Below are 17151 nucleotides of genomic sequence, written 5' to 3' on the forward strand. Positions count from 1 at the left end.
TCTTTCTCCTGTGGATCCCCTGAGCTTACAAGGAAGCCCAGCATTTATTTCATCAGTACTGGGCAATCTCACAGTTCAGAGCCACGGTTCATCAGCACTAAAGACTGAAAGGGATACCAGAAGCCACACACCAGGTAGTGGAGAGCAGCACAGGTTTGTCATATCCTTGTTTGCCTGAAACCACTTTACCACAAAGCAGCTGGAATGCACAATAGCATTGCCAGAAAGGACAGCAGGTCCCAGGTCCTGTGCCAGGTCGACATTCAGCTGGAGAGCTCATCCCCTCTCCTGGCTTGTTACTGACTTCAGACCTCACATTCTGGATGCTTTGGTCCTCAAATTAGCACCTGCCAGGCACAGTGACATACAACCCTCTGGGTGAAACAGCAAAAGCCCTTTTTGAAGTCAATGTTCAGTAAAAAATGTATGAAGTCCTAAGAGGGGGAGGGAGACAGGAATCCTCTTGGGTTTGTTTGAGAGAGGCAGATGTGAATACCTCTAAATGACATATGTGAATTTGATTCGTTAAGCAAAGGTCTTTGTTGCCTTTGTACCTGCTTAGGAGACAGCAAAAAGAAGGCATTGCTGTCAAGCCATTATGCACAGGCAGGAATCCACATTAATCACTCCACACTGGCTGCTGACCATCTCAGACAAAAAGGGCACACCCCACTTTGAACTAGCATGATGGTTAGAAGCCACTTGTAAATTAGTACAGATAACCTCAGAAGACTATGGCTGGCTAGCACAAATGTGGTGACTCAAAAAATGAAAAAATGAAAGGAAAACGTAATCAATAATTCAGAAGATTTCCTGAATGAGATATGAATCATTTGCTCCAAGCCCTCAGCTCTCATCTACTCTCTTTCTGCTTACAGCTCACTGAAGCACGTTAAACATTTTTTGCTCCCTTTGATGCATATATAAACAGATAAGCTCATTGAAGTGGCATGGCATGAGAACATGTATTTATGATACTGGACATTCACAGCCCCATTTATCTATCACCATTAGCAAGGGTCCTCTGAGACATATTGCCATATTGTAATGAAGGCCCCATTGTACCCAAGACCAGTCCCCATCCCTGACAAGTGTCACACTGGCTCTGCCATGCTCAGTTATCAGCTCAACATGAAAATGCAGTGCATAAAGAGGTCTTTGAAAATCTTGCTTATATGTCTTTGCAATTTATGGCTGTAAATATTTCCTCATGGGTTTGAAGGGTGAACGGTGTCTCCATTCCTCTTTACTCACTGAGATTAAAAAATGTTTACATTAAATTTAAATTACTTATATAAGAAGTAAAATTTCAAATTTGCTCCCCCGCTTCCTCCACATTTTTCATAAAGGATTAAAATGCTCCTTGATAATACTATGTCCAAGCCACTTCCTCAATTTGAAATTGAACTAAACATTTACTGGATAGAAATCTATGGAACAGCAATTGGGACTCTTTATGTTCCATGATTAACAGCCTACTGAATTCAGAAAGAAAGGTTTTCAAAATGTAGTCTTTTGGAGCTGGGCAAAAAGGTAATTATTTTTTCATTCCAAATCCTTTCAGTTACAGTATTTATAATAGACTTGAAAAGATACAGGGTGAGCCTTAAATGTTCTGCCCTCTTCATTTTAGGGAATGATATTTTTGCCCTAGAAAGGACTTAGTTGATGCAAAAGTCTCTCAATCTCTAAAGCAGCTGGTAAACATTAGGCTGATAGTGTGGTTCTGCTCTGACAAGTTGCTATATAAAACTGGTAATTGAACCTATCCATTTTGTGGTGTGTATTCCAAGCCAAAGCAAAGCAGTGCCAAAACTAAAAACCTTCTACTTCTTACCCCTATTAGCCCAGAACAATTAATGCAACCAAGGGAGAAAGAACTGCACAAAGGCTTTTCTGCATTTTACTTGGGCATCACTGAGATAATGGAGTGGCTGAGTCATGACAGGAAGTTCAGCTGGAAACAGCCTATTAAGGCTGATAGACCTCTAATAAGCAGACCTTATCTTTCAATAAGATATTGAAATAAAGAAATGACTGCATGATGCTCCAGATCAAAGACTTCAAGACCTCAGTCTGCCAGAGCCATTCTAAAAAGTAGAATTTTTTATAGAGTTGCCAGAGGATGAACTGGGGCCTTATTTTGGCCATTTAAAACAAACAAGAAAAAAAATCATATAACAAAAGAATAACTAATCACAGGCTATAGAAGAATAGATGCACTAAAGAAAAAGCACAGATTGCCACTCTATTTAGAAATAATGATGTACCGCTTGAAGGAAATACAGTGAAGTATAAACAAGTGAGGTCAAGCTACAGATTCCCAGTTTCAAAGCAAAATGTGATGCACTATTTTAAGTTTTTAATGCAGATTATAAAATTGCAAACCAAATTCAGTTCTCACTAAAATCTGTGATGGGAATTGATTTGAGGAAAAAAATATACTTTCCCTGGAACTTCAACACTATTTTTTTTCTTCTTTTGTAGAATGAAAAAGAAGAAAAGGTATAGGGTTAAGTCTACCTGAGCTTATAACTAACCACAACAAAAGGAGAAAAAGCAAAGAAGACTGCTGCTCAGAATAAAGCTGTTTCCATAAGGGTATCTTCTCATAAAGGACTGCTCTGGGATGGGTGAAGATAAATATGGATAGCACATACTACATGGAAGTGGCTTCCAGGACTGCTTTAAGTGTCAAGCTTAGAGGAAACTGTACTCTAGAGAACACTCTAAAGTGTGTGTCTTGATGCCTTACCTAATATACTATCTTCTGTATTGAATGAAGGAAAGAGTAACTCTCAAGTGTAATTCCTCAAGCATTTTGCTTAGACTTTAATGAAAACACTTGTATCCTTCCAGGATGTGGTATGTCTTCAAAAACTCTGATACAAGAAATTAGAAGAGGTCTCTTGGTTTAGGAAATTAAATTACATGATAGAAAAAGGCATTCTTTCTTTTGTCTCTCCTTGGAAATGCTGAGCAAGCCATATAACCAAGATTTTCTAAGGTGATCAGAATCTGTTTCATCCTCATTTTCTGGACATTTACCCCTGGAGCTGTTATATCACAAGGTGCTACATAGTACACAGTAAAATCTCAGATTCCAAACTCCTCAGACTGAACCCATGGTGTTAATGGAAATATACTTTTTGTTCTTCATTCTGCCCTCCGAGTGGAGGAATAGCACTGCCTTACCTTCCTGCAGCACCCCTGAAGGGTAGTCAGTGCTTGTGAATCATTCCTGATGCACTCATGATTAATGCTACTGAAAAGCACATGAGAAAAGATCAATCTACAGAATGTGGGTGGAAGAGCTTTCAGTAAATAAGGCCAGGGTTTATGTGGTGAACATGAAGGAACAGTTAAAGTACTCAATTACTGATCAGAATACACAGCATGAGACAGAAACCCCATGACAAGTACGAGGTGATGTAAATCAAAGATGGTCATATAAAACAGGCATAAGACATTAAGGTGCATAGACAATCTCAGTTCTGGCACCTAGCAGTTTTGTGAAATCCTGACTACAATTTAGCAATTAATTAATAAAAAAATAAAAAGCACATGGAATACTCTCAAAGATTAATCCAGCAGTTTATTTATAGGAAAAGCTGTACCTGAGCTATGGCATAATCAAGAAAGCATGGCTGGTCAGCTACTAGAGCACATAGTAACAAGTTAGAGTTAAAACCCTTGCTTGGACACGCGTTTTTGTGTAATCTGAATTATCTAATTCATTTCCAATGCTATAAAGTGGGAATAAGGATATTTCCTAGCTATTTTGACAATAATTAATTTTTACTTCCTAGCACATGAGATCTGGCAAGGAAGCATTTCACTAGGAAAAAAGTAAGCAAATATTAATCATCACATGACTAACAACACTACAATTTTTTCTGCACTTCACATTCTCCTATCTTTCTAGTGCTTTGTGTAAATTCTATTACTTAAAAATACAAGACAGTACATTAAATACGAAACTGAAAAAAGAGCCTCAAGGAAGAAATCATCCTTTGTCTAGGATTTAAATTAATACACGGGTAGCACTTACTATGCTACCAAAATAATTTAAATTATCAAGAGTTCATACAAGCTCTAACCTTAGCATTGGCTGGTCAACTGAAAATTGGTTGCTCACATTAAACTCCTAATGGGAAAAGTCGATGTTTACAAAACATGAGTTTGTTTTTCCTAGTGATTTAGTGATTGTATTCAATGCACACTGGTGAGAGCAGGCTTCAGAACTGCCCAGAGATTTAGTTTAGAACAGGAAAGAACCAGCCAGCTCCTACTTGAGCCATATATGCCTCCTGCTGGCTAAACCATCTGACTTCTCATTTGGGTGGATGAATCAATTCAGTTGAACTACATATTGGTTAGTCATCTAAAAGAAAAAAGAAAAAAAAAGAAGAAAAAAGGCAAAGCATTTTTTTTTCCTTTATAAGCTTTTTTTTTTCATTTGAAGTAGTAGATGGCTCCTCTAAGTTTCAGGGAAAAGTTCATTTTGAATAGAAATGTGACATTTGCTTTCAGATTGAAAAGATCATTAATTCCAATTGAATTTGACTGGAGTTTTTTTACTGCTTTTGTATTTCACTGAGAAGATACTACTTCAATTTGGTTTTGACCCACAAATGGTGCTTTTTTTTGTCTTCCAGAGGTTATCTTTGAACTGAAACATCAGTAATTCTGAGCTCCAGTTTTACCAAGATTTCATCTCTTTTCCAGTCTGTCTTTAGCCCAGGTTTGTCATAGTATTTTGCTAGCCTTGTGCAATTTTACATCTAATGTTTGATCAAATCTCTATTTCAAGTCTGATTCAAACAGAACATCCCTTAATCTAATCCACTCCTATTTGACTTTCCTAAAATAAATTTTAAAAAACCAAATCTTATTATTTAGCAGAGGTTGCTTCTCTGGAAAACTACTCCTAGTACCCATCGAGATACAACAGAATTTTTGTTACAATGAAAAGATAAGACTTTTGCTGTTATGGTTGTCAAAATACACAGAACCAAAGTGAGCACTTCTGTCTCTAAATGGACCAGAGATGCCAAAGAAGGGCCCTGATCACAGTCGAACCCCCACATCTGCCTACTCTGCAGTACTCCTGATTTCAACTGGCCCTGCAGTGTCCCCACACCCGCTGTGGCACAGCTGGTAACACACTCAAGACTTTGCCTGCCCGAGGGACCCCAACACATCCAGATCTGTGACCTGACAGGCTGACATTTCAACCAACACTTCCTGACTTTCTGCACTCCAGATACACATTGATTGTGATGCAAGTTATTAATGATTACATGAATGGATATGGAAACCTCCTCCAAAGTGTCTTCATTTTCTCCCTATATGACAGTTTTCCTTCCCAAATCAAACAGCACTGTAAAACAAAGTCCTTTTTCTGGGTCCCATAAGCACCTGTAGGTCTTCTTTTAATTCTTTGTACAGTCTGGCCAACAAACTGACTGAATAACTAAGTAATAACACCAGACACAGAGAGGAAAAGACGTAACTACTTCCTCTTACTAAGCTACAAGGTTTGACAAATAACACTTTATTTCTTTGGAACTTCTTTCAACACCTGAGAGCATTCCCAGTGTGCTCATTTCCCCATCATCTGGATGCCTAATGGAAGTGTACTATACATAAGTGTGCCTAGAGCAATATACAAAGATCCACATGCCAGAGATGGTCATTGCTTAAGACAAAGAGCCTGAGGACCACAAATACAATGGTCACTATCATATTTATATAAAGCACCTCCATTTTCTTGGCCTTCACAGCTTGACCTTACACATGAAAAAAACATACATCAGCAATCCCCTTGCAGAGAACTCAGATAAACTTACTGTAGGCAAGCCCCTTGCTATTTGTGTTAGTGAGGAGCAGACAAGCAGCAATCAGAAACCCAGGGAGGGATGTGTGACTAATGATGGGCAAGAAAACTGCAAACACAGCCTGAACCACTTTTGCTTTTGCATTAAATTGTCTTAAATTAAATGCCAATAAACTTGGGAACTGCCAAATAAGAGCGAACGAGCTCGGATTGCTTCATACAGGATTGCAAGTGGGCAGGGCTAATTTATTAGTGCTCAGCCTGAGGGAGGGAGGTCCATTCTACAGAGAGGAAGCCACCTGTTTTCATAGATTAGTGAAGGCTTAGCAAGGCAGGAAACTTAAGCAATCAAAAGCAGGAATGAAATTATTCATTTAAAGCTCTTGTTAAGCTGTGAAATATAAAATAACTTCCTGCTAAAAAGGAATTCATATTTGCAGGATGAGATAGTAAAAATTTTATTTTTCAGTTTAAGATAAGCTCAGATTTCAGAGATTCCTCCTCTTTTCCTTCTCATGAGAAATGCAGTCATACACCTTTCTTCAAACAGCAAGACTTGCTGTTTCTGAACAACATTATACGTGCTATTATAAATCATTCTCAGCAGGCAGCTGTGCTGAATGAATCCAAGGGGGAAAAAGTGAGAATTGCAGCCTTTAAGGGGATATTTGTTGCTATTTTGTATTTAGTTGGTTTTTGTCTTAGCTTGACAAAATATGTTTAGTTTGTCAAATTGAGCTACATGAGACTGAGAAATGAAAATGAAAGAATATAACTGGTTTCACAGCACAGCATAAATTCCCCACAAGGTGGACGGGCTCTAGGATAGAGTCTGGGCTAAACACTTGAGTAGACTGCTGTCTTACAGACACCCATGTTTGGAGGGTTAAACGCTTTGGTGTAAATCTGACAGCACAACTTGTATCTTTTGGCACCTAAGGCACACCTGAAATCTTGTTGTGACTCAGATAGTGCCTATTATTTCCCTTGTTACAAAACACAGTCATCATTTGTTTGTGCTTAATCCCTCAAACACCTGCTGCTCTATTCACTCTGGAGGAGTTATCGATTAGCCCTGTCCAGCCTCTCCACACTTCAACAGATGTGACAATGATTGCCAGGGCTCTTGTTTTTCCTGCTGCCACATCTTAAAAGTCACTCCCAGGTCTGTAAGTTGACATCATAAAAATAATCCCATGAGGTTCCTGTCTGTATTTAATGACTCTTTGCAAAACAGCCTCAGCTTATGTGCTGGTTTGTTTCTTTTTCAATCATAGTGTTCCTAGCTTGCACCTTGGAACTCACTGAGTGTTTCTTTCCCACAAACTCTTGTAGGAAGAAGAGATGTGCAGGCCCAGTCTCTATCCTTTGAGGAATTTTTTTTGTGTCTCTTTTTCTGCCCAGATATTCATGCAAGGGGAAAGTAACTTCTTCATATGCACAACCAAAGTTCACAGTCACCATGTGTTTTGGAATGTAATGCAATCTTAATTTACTGCTTTGTTCTTCCCAGTCAGATAATTAGAAGGAACCAGGTCCATTTAGCTAATTGCTTCAAGTCAAACCTATGGTGTCCATCCATCCTGCTTAAATTGGGTTCAGTAACGACATTTACATTGCTCTTGTTCAGAAATGGCACCGTCAAAAGAGTTCTCCACCAAGAAAAACGTCAGCACCTTGTACCAGAATGAAAGGAAGGGATGACCCAGAGGCAGTCTCCTACAATGGGAAAAGTTTCCAGGATGCCCTGTGGAAATGAGCTAAAGCTTTGCTAGAAAGCAATGAAAACTGCCAGGCCAAAAAATGTGCCGTGAAATCTGTATGGGATATTCATTCCTGAACTATTCACTTTTAGGGTGTTACTTTATTATTATATACTTATTTATTGTTTTAAAAGCAATTTTAATTGGTTTTCTACCATGTAACAATTTTTTTCAAAAATGGTTGGTATTATGAAAAACAGCAGACTCTGCTGAGAAAACAGTTTTTCAGCAGGAATCTTAGTGCGACTCTCAGCATCCTGCATACAGATTCTGGAGGAAAAAAAAAGGTATTTCACAACTTGTTACACATCCACCTTTTTTTTTTTTTGTTGGTTTGTTGGGGTTTCTTCTTCTTTTCTTTGTCTTTCTCAATCACCTCTCGGAACAGCAACTTGGGTCAGTTTGCTAAACAGGTCAATTTTATGGGGGACTCCAGAAACTTAAGTACCATCTCTGTATCCCAGGCAATAGGTCCCAAAGTCAGAGCAAACAGCTGTAGCTTGATGAAGTCTGGACCTGGAAATGAAGTGAACAAGCAGAATGTGCATAAACTAGAAAATACAAATAACCATTTTTGCATGAAAAACAAGAGTGATACAAAGTAGCTAAAGTAGGTCCAATTAAGAGACTCATGCTTACAAGGAAAGAGAGATAATTTTGGAGATGGAGGTGGGCTTTGGAGAAATATGTATTGACTTGCACAGTTAATACACAACAAGTAGCAAGAATCAGTATGGACCGAGTAGCACAAACGAGATATAAAAAGTAGCACAAATGCAAGGGAGATTGTTTTGCTCAGTCCAAAGAAGTTTTTTTCTTTTTTTTTTCATCTCAAAGCCAAGCAAAGGCTCAGAAATGAGAGGTCTCTATACACACTATGCAGAACTATGAACCAAGATTACTGGAATTATTTTATGACCTTGATTTGCTGACAAAAGGGACCACAGCTCAAGAAATTGCACCCTCTGTGAGTGGACTGGCCTGTGTTGCAATTTCCCAAGCTGAAGGAAAAGCAAGACAGTGAGGGAATCTGAGGCCCAACATAGAAAGCAGTCAACAGAAAAGCACAAAAAAAACAGCAAAAAGACAAAAGAATTCACAGTAAAATACAACCCCAACCTTGTTGTGCTTCCCAAGGTCAAAAAGCTTCACTTCATCTCTCCATCCACAACTTCTTCCAGTCATCCTGACAAGTATTTTCTATATAAAGAAACTAGGAAAGAGAGACATAGCCTTCTCAAAGTCCTGATTCTTGCTTCCCTATTGACTGCTCACTAAATGCAGAAATGGCTAAGTATGAGTAGAAGTATGGCTGGAAATTTGTGTCTCTCTTTTGAAACCGGCCCAGCACCATGGCTTCCCAAATGACACCCAGGAAATACAGGAATCTGGATCATCAGCCAGGGAGAAAAGGTAGAAGGAGCAGAAACAAGCTCAAAGGTCCAGCAAAAGTGATATTACCAACAGTGCATAGTTTTCTAGAGATACACAAAAGAGGAGGTTAATTACAGTTCCTGTCCTCTTGCTGGATGATAAGACAACAGAAGGAGGAAAAAAAAAAAAACAACAGGAAAAGTGTTTTAATCTGGATGGTCTTTGTTGCAATTTTTTTTAATCTTTTAAAACATTACATCATAAAATAAAGACAATAGCAGCAAAACTTATCAAGTTGGTACAAGCACATTCTGCTCTGCACCCTGGTAATGACATTTCTGAAATATTCATTTTTCTTAGAATGCCTTTATAAAGCACCATTGAATCTTACAGAAAGAGGGACAGAGACAAGAAAGTAGATAGAATATCCTTGCAAGTGGTTTTACTGATAGTTTATAGTATAAATTGAACAGGAAAAAATAGTAGAACACCATCCCAAAAAATCGTTTCCCCAAATTTTAAGTAACTTCTTTTTTAAACACAAAGCTGAAAATGACTAATAGTGGTTTGTCAGTACTGTCCAAGGTCCAGATCAAGTTCTATTAGAAAATAGAAAAGATAACTCTAAAACTACACTTGATACACTGCCCTGAATAATTTAAATTGTTGGGAAGATAGACACAATCTAGACAAAAACTCTGGTTTTTTTCCTAATTAAAACTACTACATGAATCCAGGATCTGAAAAACTGCTAAATGGTAGGCTGAAAGCTGTTATGTTTGGCTTACATCTCACAACAGGCACCATAAGCTTTCCTCTTGAGAGCATCCAGCCCTCACAAAAAAAAAAGGACTTTGGGGATAGAATGTATTTGGGAGACAAAAGTATTCTCATATGCCAAGTATCACCTGCCTTTGCTTTGCTCTCAAGATCAGCGAGGGAAAGCAGATCCTCTTTGCCTCAAAAAGCTAAATGCTATAGAAATGTCCAATTTCCCCCAAAAGCAGCAGCTCTGTTATTTCCTGGTGATAAGACTTAGCTCAGATATATAATCAGAGAGGAGGGAGCACAAGAAGTTCACGTCTACCTGCATGGAGTGAAGAGGCATCACCAGTAAATGTGTGTGCAAGAACCAGTTATGTATGTCACATCAGGGGTATTAGCATGGAGCCATTCTTCATCTGGTTCCTGAGAACTCTCCAGTGTGGTGGATAAGGCTTGCCTTTAGAGTGACCTTCCCATCCCAGCATGATCCAGCTCACAGACTATGCACTGGCTACATCAGGACAATTCCAAATTAGCTTTTGCAGCTGCTTCCTCAGTGATTTCAACAGCACAAGTCAACAGAGACTAACAATGCTATGAACTGCAGCTGTAGTGGCAGGAGGAAAAAATACAGTCCAGTTTAGCAATGGAATTAAGGAGATGCTGATAGTAAAGGAGATGGGGACCTTGGGAAAATTTCAGCAACCCAAAGGAGTTTTCAGATCTACATTTTTGGTGTTTCATTTCAGTCAAACAGTTTCATACATTAATCTACAAGCCTTTATTTGAGTTCCAGAGATTTCTGTTGATTTTTCTTGTGTTTTCATTGATATTTAAATGCCATGGGAAATGTTTCTGAAGCTGAGCTTATTTGTGTTTAGTATTGATATGATGCCATTCCAGTAAGTATAAATTGCACAGTAGAGATGAGTTATAACAGCAGGCCTTTGCTATAAAAAGCTTAAAAATAGCAATCAAGCTCCACTTTCCTGCACAGACTTACAGGGGCAGATTTTGGCCTAGATTAGACAAAACATAGCTCAGAACAAATAAATGTACAGGGAGAATTGAAACAGTCCCCACTCACCTTTCAAATTCATATCTGTTTAGCAGGAGACTTCCTGCTCTAGGTTAGTACACAACATAACACAACACTTGGTCTTTACCTGTAATTTATTTCTAGTGGACGGTGGGAAAACTGAGAGTAGCAGACATCATGCAACCTGACAACACAAATAAACCCCTGAGAAAACCAGTGCTGGCAAACAAACAGCCCATGTACAGCATAAATACAAATACTTCAGAAAAATGAAGGGCTTTTAAGGACAAGGTTTTAATAACCTGAACTCAGACATAATTTAATTTATTATGGGTTAGAGATTTCAGAAAGTCTCTGGTGTAGTCCATTAATAGCTTTGGAGGAAGCAGACTGGTACTAGAGACATCCTAAAGCCAGGCAGCAGAAGCTCGAGTGATTTATAATTTCATGACCACAATCAAAATCAGGTTTCATGAATATAAATCACTGGAGAGGGATTATTGTATTTTATTTACTATTATAATAATGTTCCCTATTCAGTAGTAATGAAATTAGAAATCTTTTGAAAACCAGTATCTGCACAAGTTCAGCAATGCTTATGATGGTTAATGGTTCAGAATGATTCCCAAAGTGGCATAGCAGAATTCTGCACGAGGCAGTGGAAAGTGGGACTGCACAGCTGAAAGCTGTAGGGATACAGCAGCTGAGTCATCCTCTACGTGTGAGGGCTGCAGCTACAGAAAATCCAATTTCCTTTGTTCTTTCAGGTCCCAATTCCCATGTTATGCTCAGAACAGGAATGGAGAGTTAAAGTCAGTACTCCACTCTTTTGTTTGACTTCTTCTTTTCAGGCTGCTTAGAAAGGGCCTAATTCAGAGAAAGAAGTTTTGAATATGGTTCAGACTACTTCTGCTAAAACTTTTCTATAATGGTGGAATGGCCTCACTAGATATAACATGACAAGTTTTTAAAGGTGTTACTAAATGCCAGAGGAAGAGAATTTTAGCCATAAAAACACCTGATGTTTGAACTGAGATTCTCTCTCAAGCTGTTGCAGACAATTAAAACCAAAGGATGCCCTTTAAAAGGGGAAAAAGAAATTTAGCTCATTAAAATGTCATTTTAGGTATCAAGATGTTTCTATCTGGCCCCCTAGGAAATACACCATTTGCACTTCCCATATTATAATAAAAATTATGTATATTGAGGTATTTAAGAGGTAATCATGTAGCAGAAAATATTTACTCCTGTCATAGCCTGGCAACTTCCTGAACAAGTTTCACAGACACAGAAATTGAGAGGAATGAGAGAGCATTTTGCTTTCATATAAAAGGTCATCAAATGCTCTGCTCAGTATGTCACTGAGAGTTTATTGAGCATCACCTTTTGTCCCTGAACTATTATATCCCAAACAAGGGGATGCTGAAGAAACAGCTCATAAAATGTCAGCCAGGGACTCCTGCATGGCATGGCTGCACAGAAACTAGAATGAGACACACACACACCATCACTTAGAAATCTGGACAGGGGACAGACTGAGAACTCAGAAATTTAAGATTAAGACTATGCAAGATGTCATTGTCCTTTTCTTGCATCAGAGCAAACAGTTTGAATTTGCCCAACAAATTTTGCCTCCTCACTTCTCCATGTTGACTTGTTTTCTGTGATTTGCCTGTTGCCCAACTCCCTGCTCACACAGACAATTCCTACAAGACAGACTACTTTCCCTGACCCTAATCAGAAGGAATGCCCTGGCTATGGCTAAACTTTATATTTCACATACAGAAAATGCATCTCCCATATCCTTACAGATATCTGTATGACTATGCAGAACTTTTCTATTGCAGGCAAGCATTTCTTGTGAGAAGAACTCATCTGAAGAACAGATAATACTGCATGCATGATGTTGATCATGGCGTTTGGTAGCCAAGGAGAATTATTTGCACAACTGAATGTATTGCATATTTTCAGAGCCAGATGAGATGCTTTTGGGTGCCAGATCCTTCATAGATGCAAAGCACAGGATGATGCAACAAGGAATTACTTCAATTCTCAGACCTGAATTGTATGTCTCAGCACTTCTGAGCCTTTTCTGGAATTCAAACACAAATCTGAATTGTAGCTTTCACTCCTAACCTCCTACCAATAAAACACCAGGTCTGAACAGCCTTGGTACATCCAGATGTGCTTCATCCATCCTGGCACTACAGAATACTAATTCTGTATTCATGGATCAATATGGATATTCATGGATATTCATGGATGAGACTTCAGAACATTTGTTCATATGTGGCACTCAAATGTGCCCAAAACCAGCAGTAACAGGCAGGCTAAAGAGATCGAGTGCTTGAGGAGACCTGCACCTTGCTGCTGTCTGCCTGGGGTTTGAGGAGGATGGTCACAAGCTGCCATCTGCGTGTTTGTGAAGCCAAGCACAGGGCTGTCTGGCACAAAAATCTCCAGAAGCCAGGGCAGTTCTTGAGTTAAGTGGAATCCTCCCCAGGGACTGGGCTTACTGCCCTGCCTCTGGTAAGGTTAAGATAGAGGGCTGCCCTGCACCTCAAGAGATTCACTGGTAAAGTAAGCAGAATTCAATTTCTCTTGGATCTTATTGAGTTAGAGAAATACCAAATGACCTGAAATTTTTCAGACATTGCTTTTTCATCCTTGATTTTCAGACAGATAATGAAATTAGAAAGATGATAAGACTTTCAAGAGAAGTGAACCAGCAGACAGAACAAACTAAAAACTTCTTTCCTCCTCTGCACTAGTGGAATTTGGCTCACTCCTGTAAATCCAGAAGAGTCATTATATATGCAAATATGAATACTCAAGATTTGCATTCACACTGCCATGCTTCCATTCATAGTCATGGCAATCTTGAATTGTGGTGGCCAGCTTGATTTTGAGCTGTCTTATTGTGCATAAAATCTCAGAAAGTATCAGGGAATGACACATGCATTTTTGTGTATGTAGACATCAGCATGCAATTCCAAAAGTCCGTGTCTGCATGACCTGTGGATGTCTGCATGTTTGACTAGCTTGCAAGAGTCTCTGCAATCAACATCCATGCTTACCTTACCTATAAGCCTACAGTTTGAATTGCAAGAATATTTAGGATTTTGCGAAAGAGCAGGGAAAGCATTGCTGGTACAATCATGTATCTCATTTCCAGCATGCAAAATCTTCTATCTGCAATGGCCCACCCAGTAGCCTACAGGCTGATACTATAAAAAATTTAGTATGTTTTGCAATTCCCATTGATTATTTTGCATCATTTTCTTTGAAAATTTACTGTGAAGTCTAGACACAATTCTATTTTTCCTATTCATATGCCCAGACAGCAAAAAGGATTTTTTAAAAATCCCCCCAGTTTAGTTACATTTCACTTTAGTCTAAATGTGCAGAGAGCTCATGTTTCATTTTTCTCAATAAAAGGGATAACAAATTTCCAACAAAGATAGTACTTGAAAGGAAATAAACCAGATAATTCAAAATACTTGTTTAAAAAGTTACAAAATATAACAGCATTAATGGCACTTAAAGCTATAAGCACTTAAAAAATTACCACAATATTTTTTTCCTAAATTTCTTTTTACTTTTTTTTTTCTGAGATTATGACAGCAGCTTATGTCTAAACCAAACCCAGAAAAAGGGAGCAGAGAGCCCTGAGATTCTATGGTTGCCCTGGCCCTCATTTGAATCATATATATGCTCTTATGTCTATTTTTAAAAATTCAGATTCAGCTAGAGAACAGCAGTTTGCTGACATGCAAAAGCTATAGCTTCCCTTCTGTCCTTATAGTCTTACAGCATTAAAATAGAAGGAGTTTTTTCAGTGGTAGAAAGTGTGAATGAGAAATTCTTAAAAAAAAAAAAAAGTTGGCCCACTGTTTTATACTTTTAGCCAAATATCATTAAATTGATGTTACTCTTCTTTTAAACAACATTGTATGTGATGTATTTTCTTCATATGTACTTTCTTGCTGTGACTTTACATTGAATATTCCTACATGAGAAAAAAATCCATCTGTTTCTTTTCTTTTTTTGTTTTTTTTCATTGCTTAAGATAAATACCCACAGAATTTTTTTGTTTTGTTTTGTTTTTTCTTTGTTTTTTTATTTTTTCTTTTTTATGAAAAGAGCAATCCAACCCTTACTTATGTCTGTGTTGATTTTCCAACTAGCATCCAGCTGCTAGCTGTGTCCATGGACATTCTTTTGGCATTTAGAAAGGTAATGCATCTGACTCAAACATAGGGAAAAAAAAAAATCTAGCTTGGATCACGTGCCAAAACGTAAACTAAGCCTTACTGAAAGTTTCTAGTTCACTCCAATCATTTCTCCTCTTTTTAATCACCAGGGGAAGGCTTTATGGATGCATACTCAATTGCAAAGATTCACTGTTTTTCATCCCTTTCATAGGCCTTTCTTGCATAGCTGCCCTTTGTCTAATATCACACCATGGTAGGAGCCCTCTGGTGATACTGCCATGGTTCAATCCTTTCCTTTGTGTCTTGCCCTGGTAATCTTATACAGGCTGAAATTTCCATGTGCGTAGCTTTCTGTTGCCAATCTGCAGTGCTGTGTTCCTGATTTGTTTTGGCAGAGCAAGCTTGAGTCTTTATGGCACAGTGAAATATTCTTCGATGCTATATAATTCAGACTGAATAAGGAGTCTGTATAAGGCACGTGTCTCAATATATATATATAAAAACACCAACATTGTTAACTCAAGTATCTTTTACATTTAACTTCTGTCTTAAAGTAACACTTTGTTTTTATGCTCCCTTTCTTTGGCTTCATTGGGAATCACTCCATTTTCCAGGTCTGAGTGCTGCTGGATGCAGTTGGTCAGAACTGCAGTGCTAGAAGTGTTCTTGGAATTACACATCTTCTCTGTCTCCTCTTCCTTTTTTTCTTCATCCAAGGAATAGTTTCTGAAGGTCTCATAAATTTTATGCATATCCTCAGGCATAGTCTTTTTGAGGTCTTTATTTTTCCTTTTGGTCATCTTAGCAGACGATCCAAATTTGTTAATGATGTTGTCCTCGGATGCCCCCTGCCCATGCTTGTTGAGCTTATCTGACCCTTTAAGGCGCAGGTTGTTAGGCCTGTTGTTGATGCTTTCCTGAGAGGAGGCCTTGAAGCGTCCTGTTTCCAAGGTAGCAAAGACAGAGCGTTTCTCTGGAGAGAGCATGTCTAAGGAGTGTGCTCGCTGGTCCAGGCCCAGGCGCCTGCGCTCCATGCTCCGGATGGTGGCTGCCCGCTGAAGTTTGTCGTGGATCTCCACGCTGAGCCGCCTCCGTGTCTCTCTGAACTCAGCTGTCACGTTTGCTTTCCACTCTGCTGCATGGGCTTTTATCTCTCCAACCTTTACAACATGAAGAAAGAGAAATTATTATTTTTTTTTTAAAGGGAAAATCTTTCCTGTAGATCAGTAGCACAAGCGCTTTCTTCTCTGGCATGAAACTGGGGAGTGGTCCCATCTCCACTGCATCCAACTGGACCCAAATTTCAGTAGCAAAGGCTTACACTGGGCAAACTCTGAACACACCAACTGATGGCTTTTGTGACATAGAACTCATCTGCCTGTGCCACTTTGCCACCCCACACATTTTATTGCTGTGTTATGTGATGGGATATGTTCATGCTAATCCATCCTTGATTAAGAACAAAATGCTTGACTCATAACGTCAGCAGTAGATGGTCAAGAGTGGGCAAAGTTAATCACATGTAGTTAAACCAATACGCTTCAGAACGTCACAACAACCAGTGCAGCAGTACAGGAATGTGTATTGCTCATGGATGCAGCTGTTTAGTCCCACTGAAGGTTCTGTTCAGAGTTACAGTTAAATAAAAATTAGATAATTCCAAGTGGCCCTCTGACTCCTCCAGTCTAGGGTTCATTTTCAGGGACAAATGTAGCTGTCTTTAATGGAGGTTTCCATTGCACAATGGTCCAAATACCACACTGTCAAGCCATCTAGAGGAGTTTTCAACACACATTCTGTATGGGCGCTATGAACATATCCTTGAATGTCCTACTGTCTTTGTCTGGTTTACTCCTTTGCACTGGAGGCTGGAATAATGGCTAAGAATAAAGCCCCAAGTTATGGCCGTATTCAATAAATATGCCTTCCAAAATGAGAAGAATCAAGATGAATGACCAAACAATATTTCAGTTAAAACAGACCTTTCTCAAAGTTCAGCTAAAGAAGAACAGATTCAGGAGTACAGTGTCTTCAGGAGCCCACCACACTCCATGGTTTTCTTGTGCTGCTGCAGCCTGAACTCAAGTTTTTGCAGCCAATAACACACAAGGAGTCATCTTTTTTCTGCAAGCCAGATGCACAGGTGTCCATTTAGCA

General features: G+C 38.9%; 1 protein-coding gene across 1 annotated transcript in view; it reads right to left on the reverse strand.

Moving 5' to 3' along the window:
* Positions 1–5537: 5537 nt before the first annotated feature.
* Positions 5538–17151, reverse strand: part of KCNK10 (potassium two pore domain channel subfamily K member 10) — a 65048-nt gene continuing 53434 nt past the window's right edge. Inside the window, exon 7 of the mRNA XM_014869855.2 lies at positions 5538–16154. Within this exon, the coding sequence (XP_014725341.1) occupies positions 15543–16154 (612 nt within the window). The 3' untranslated portion in view covers positions 5538–15542. The remainder of the gene's footprint in view (positions 16155–17151) is intronic.

Source organism: Sturnus vulgaris, chromosome 6, assembly GCF_052056855.1.
Source record: "Sturnus vulgaris isolate bStuVul1 chromosome 6, bStuVul1.hap1, whole genome shotgun sequence".
Taxonomy (NCBI): Eukaryota; Metazoa; Chordata; class Aves; order Passeriformes; family Sturnidae; genus Sturnus; species Sturnus vulgaris.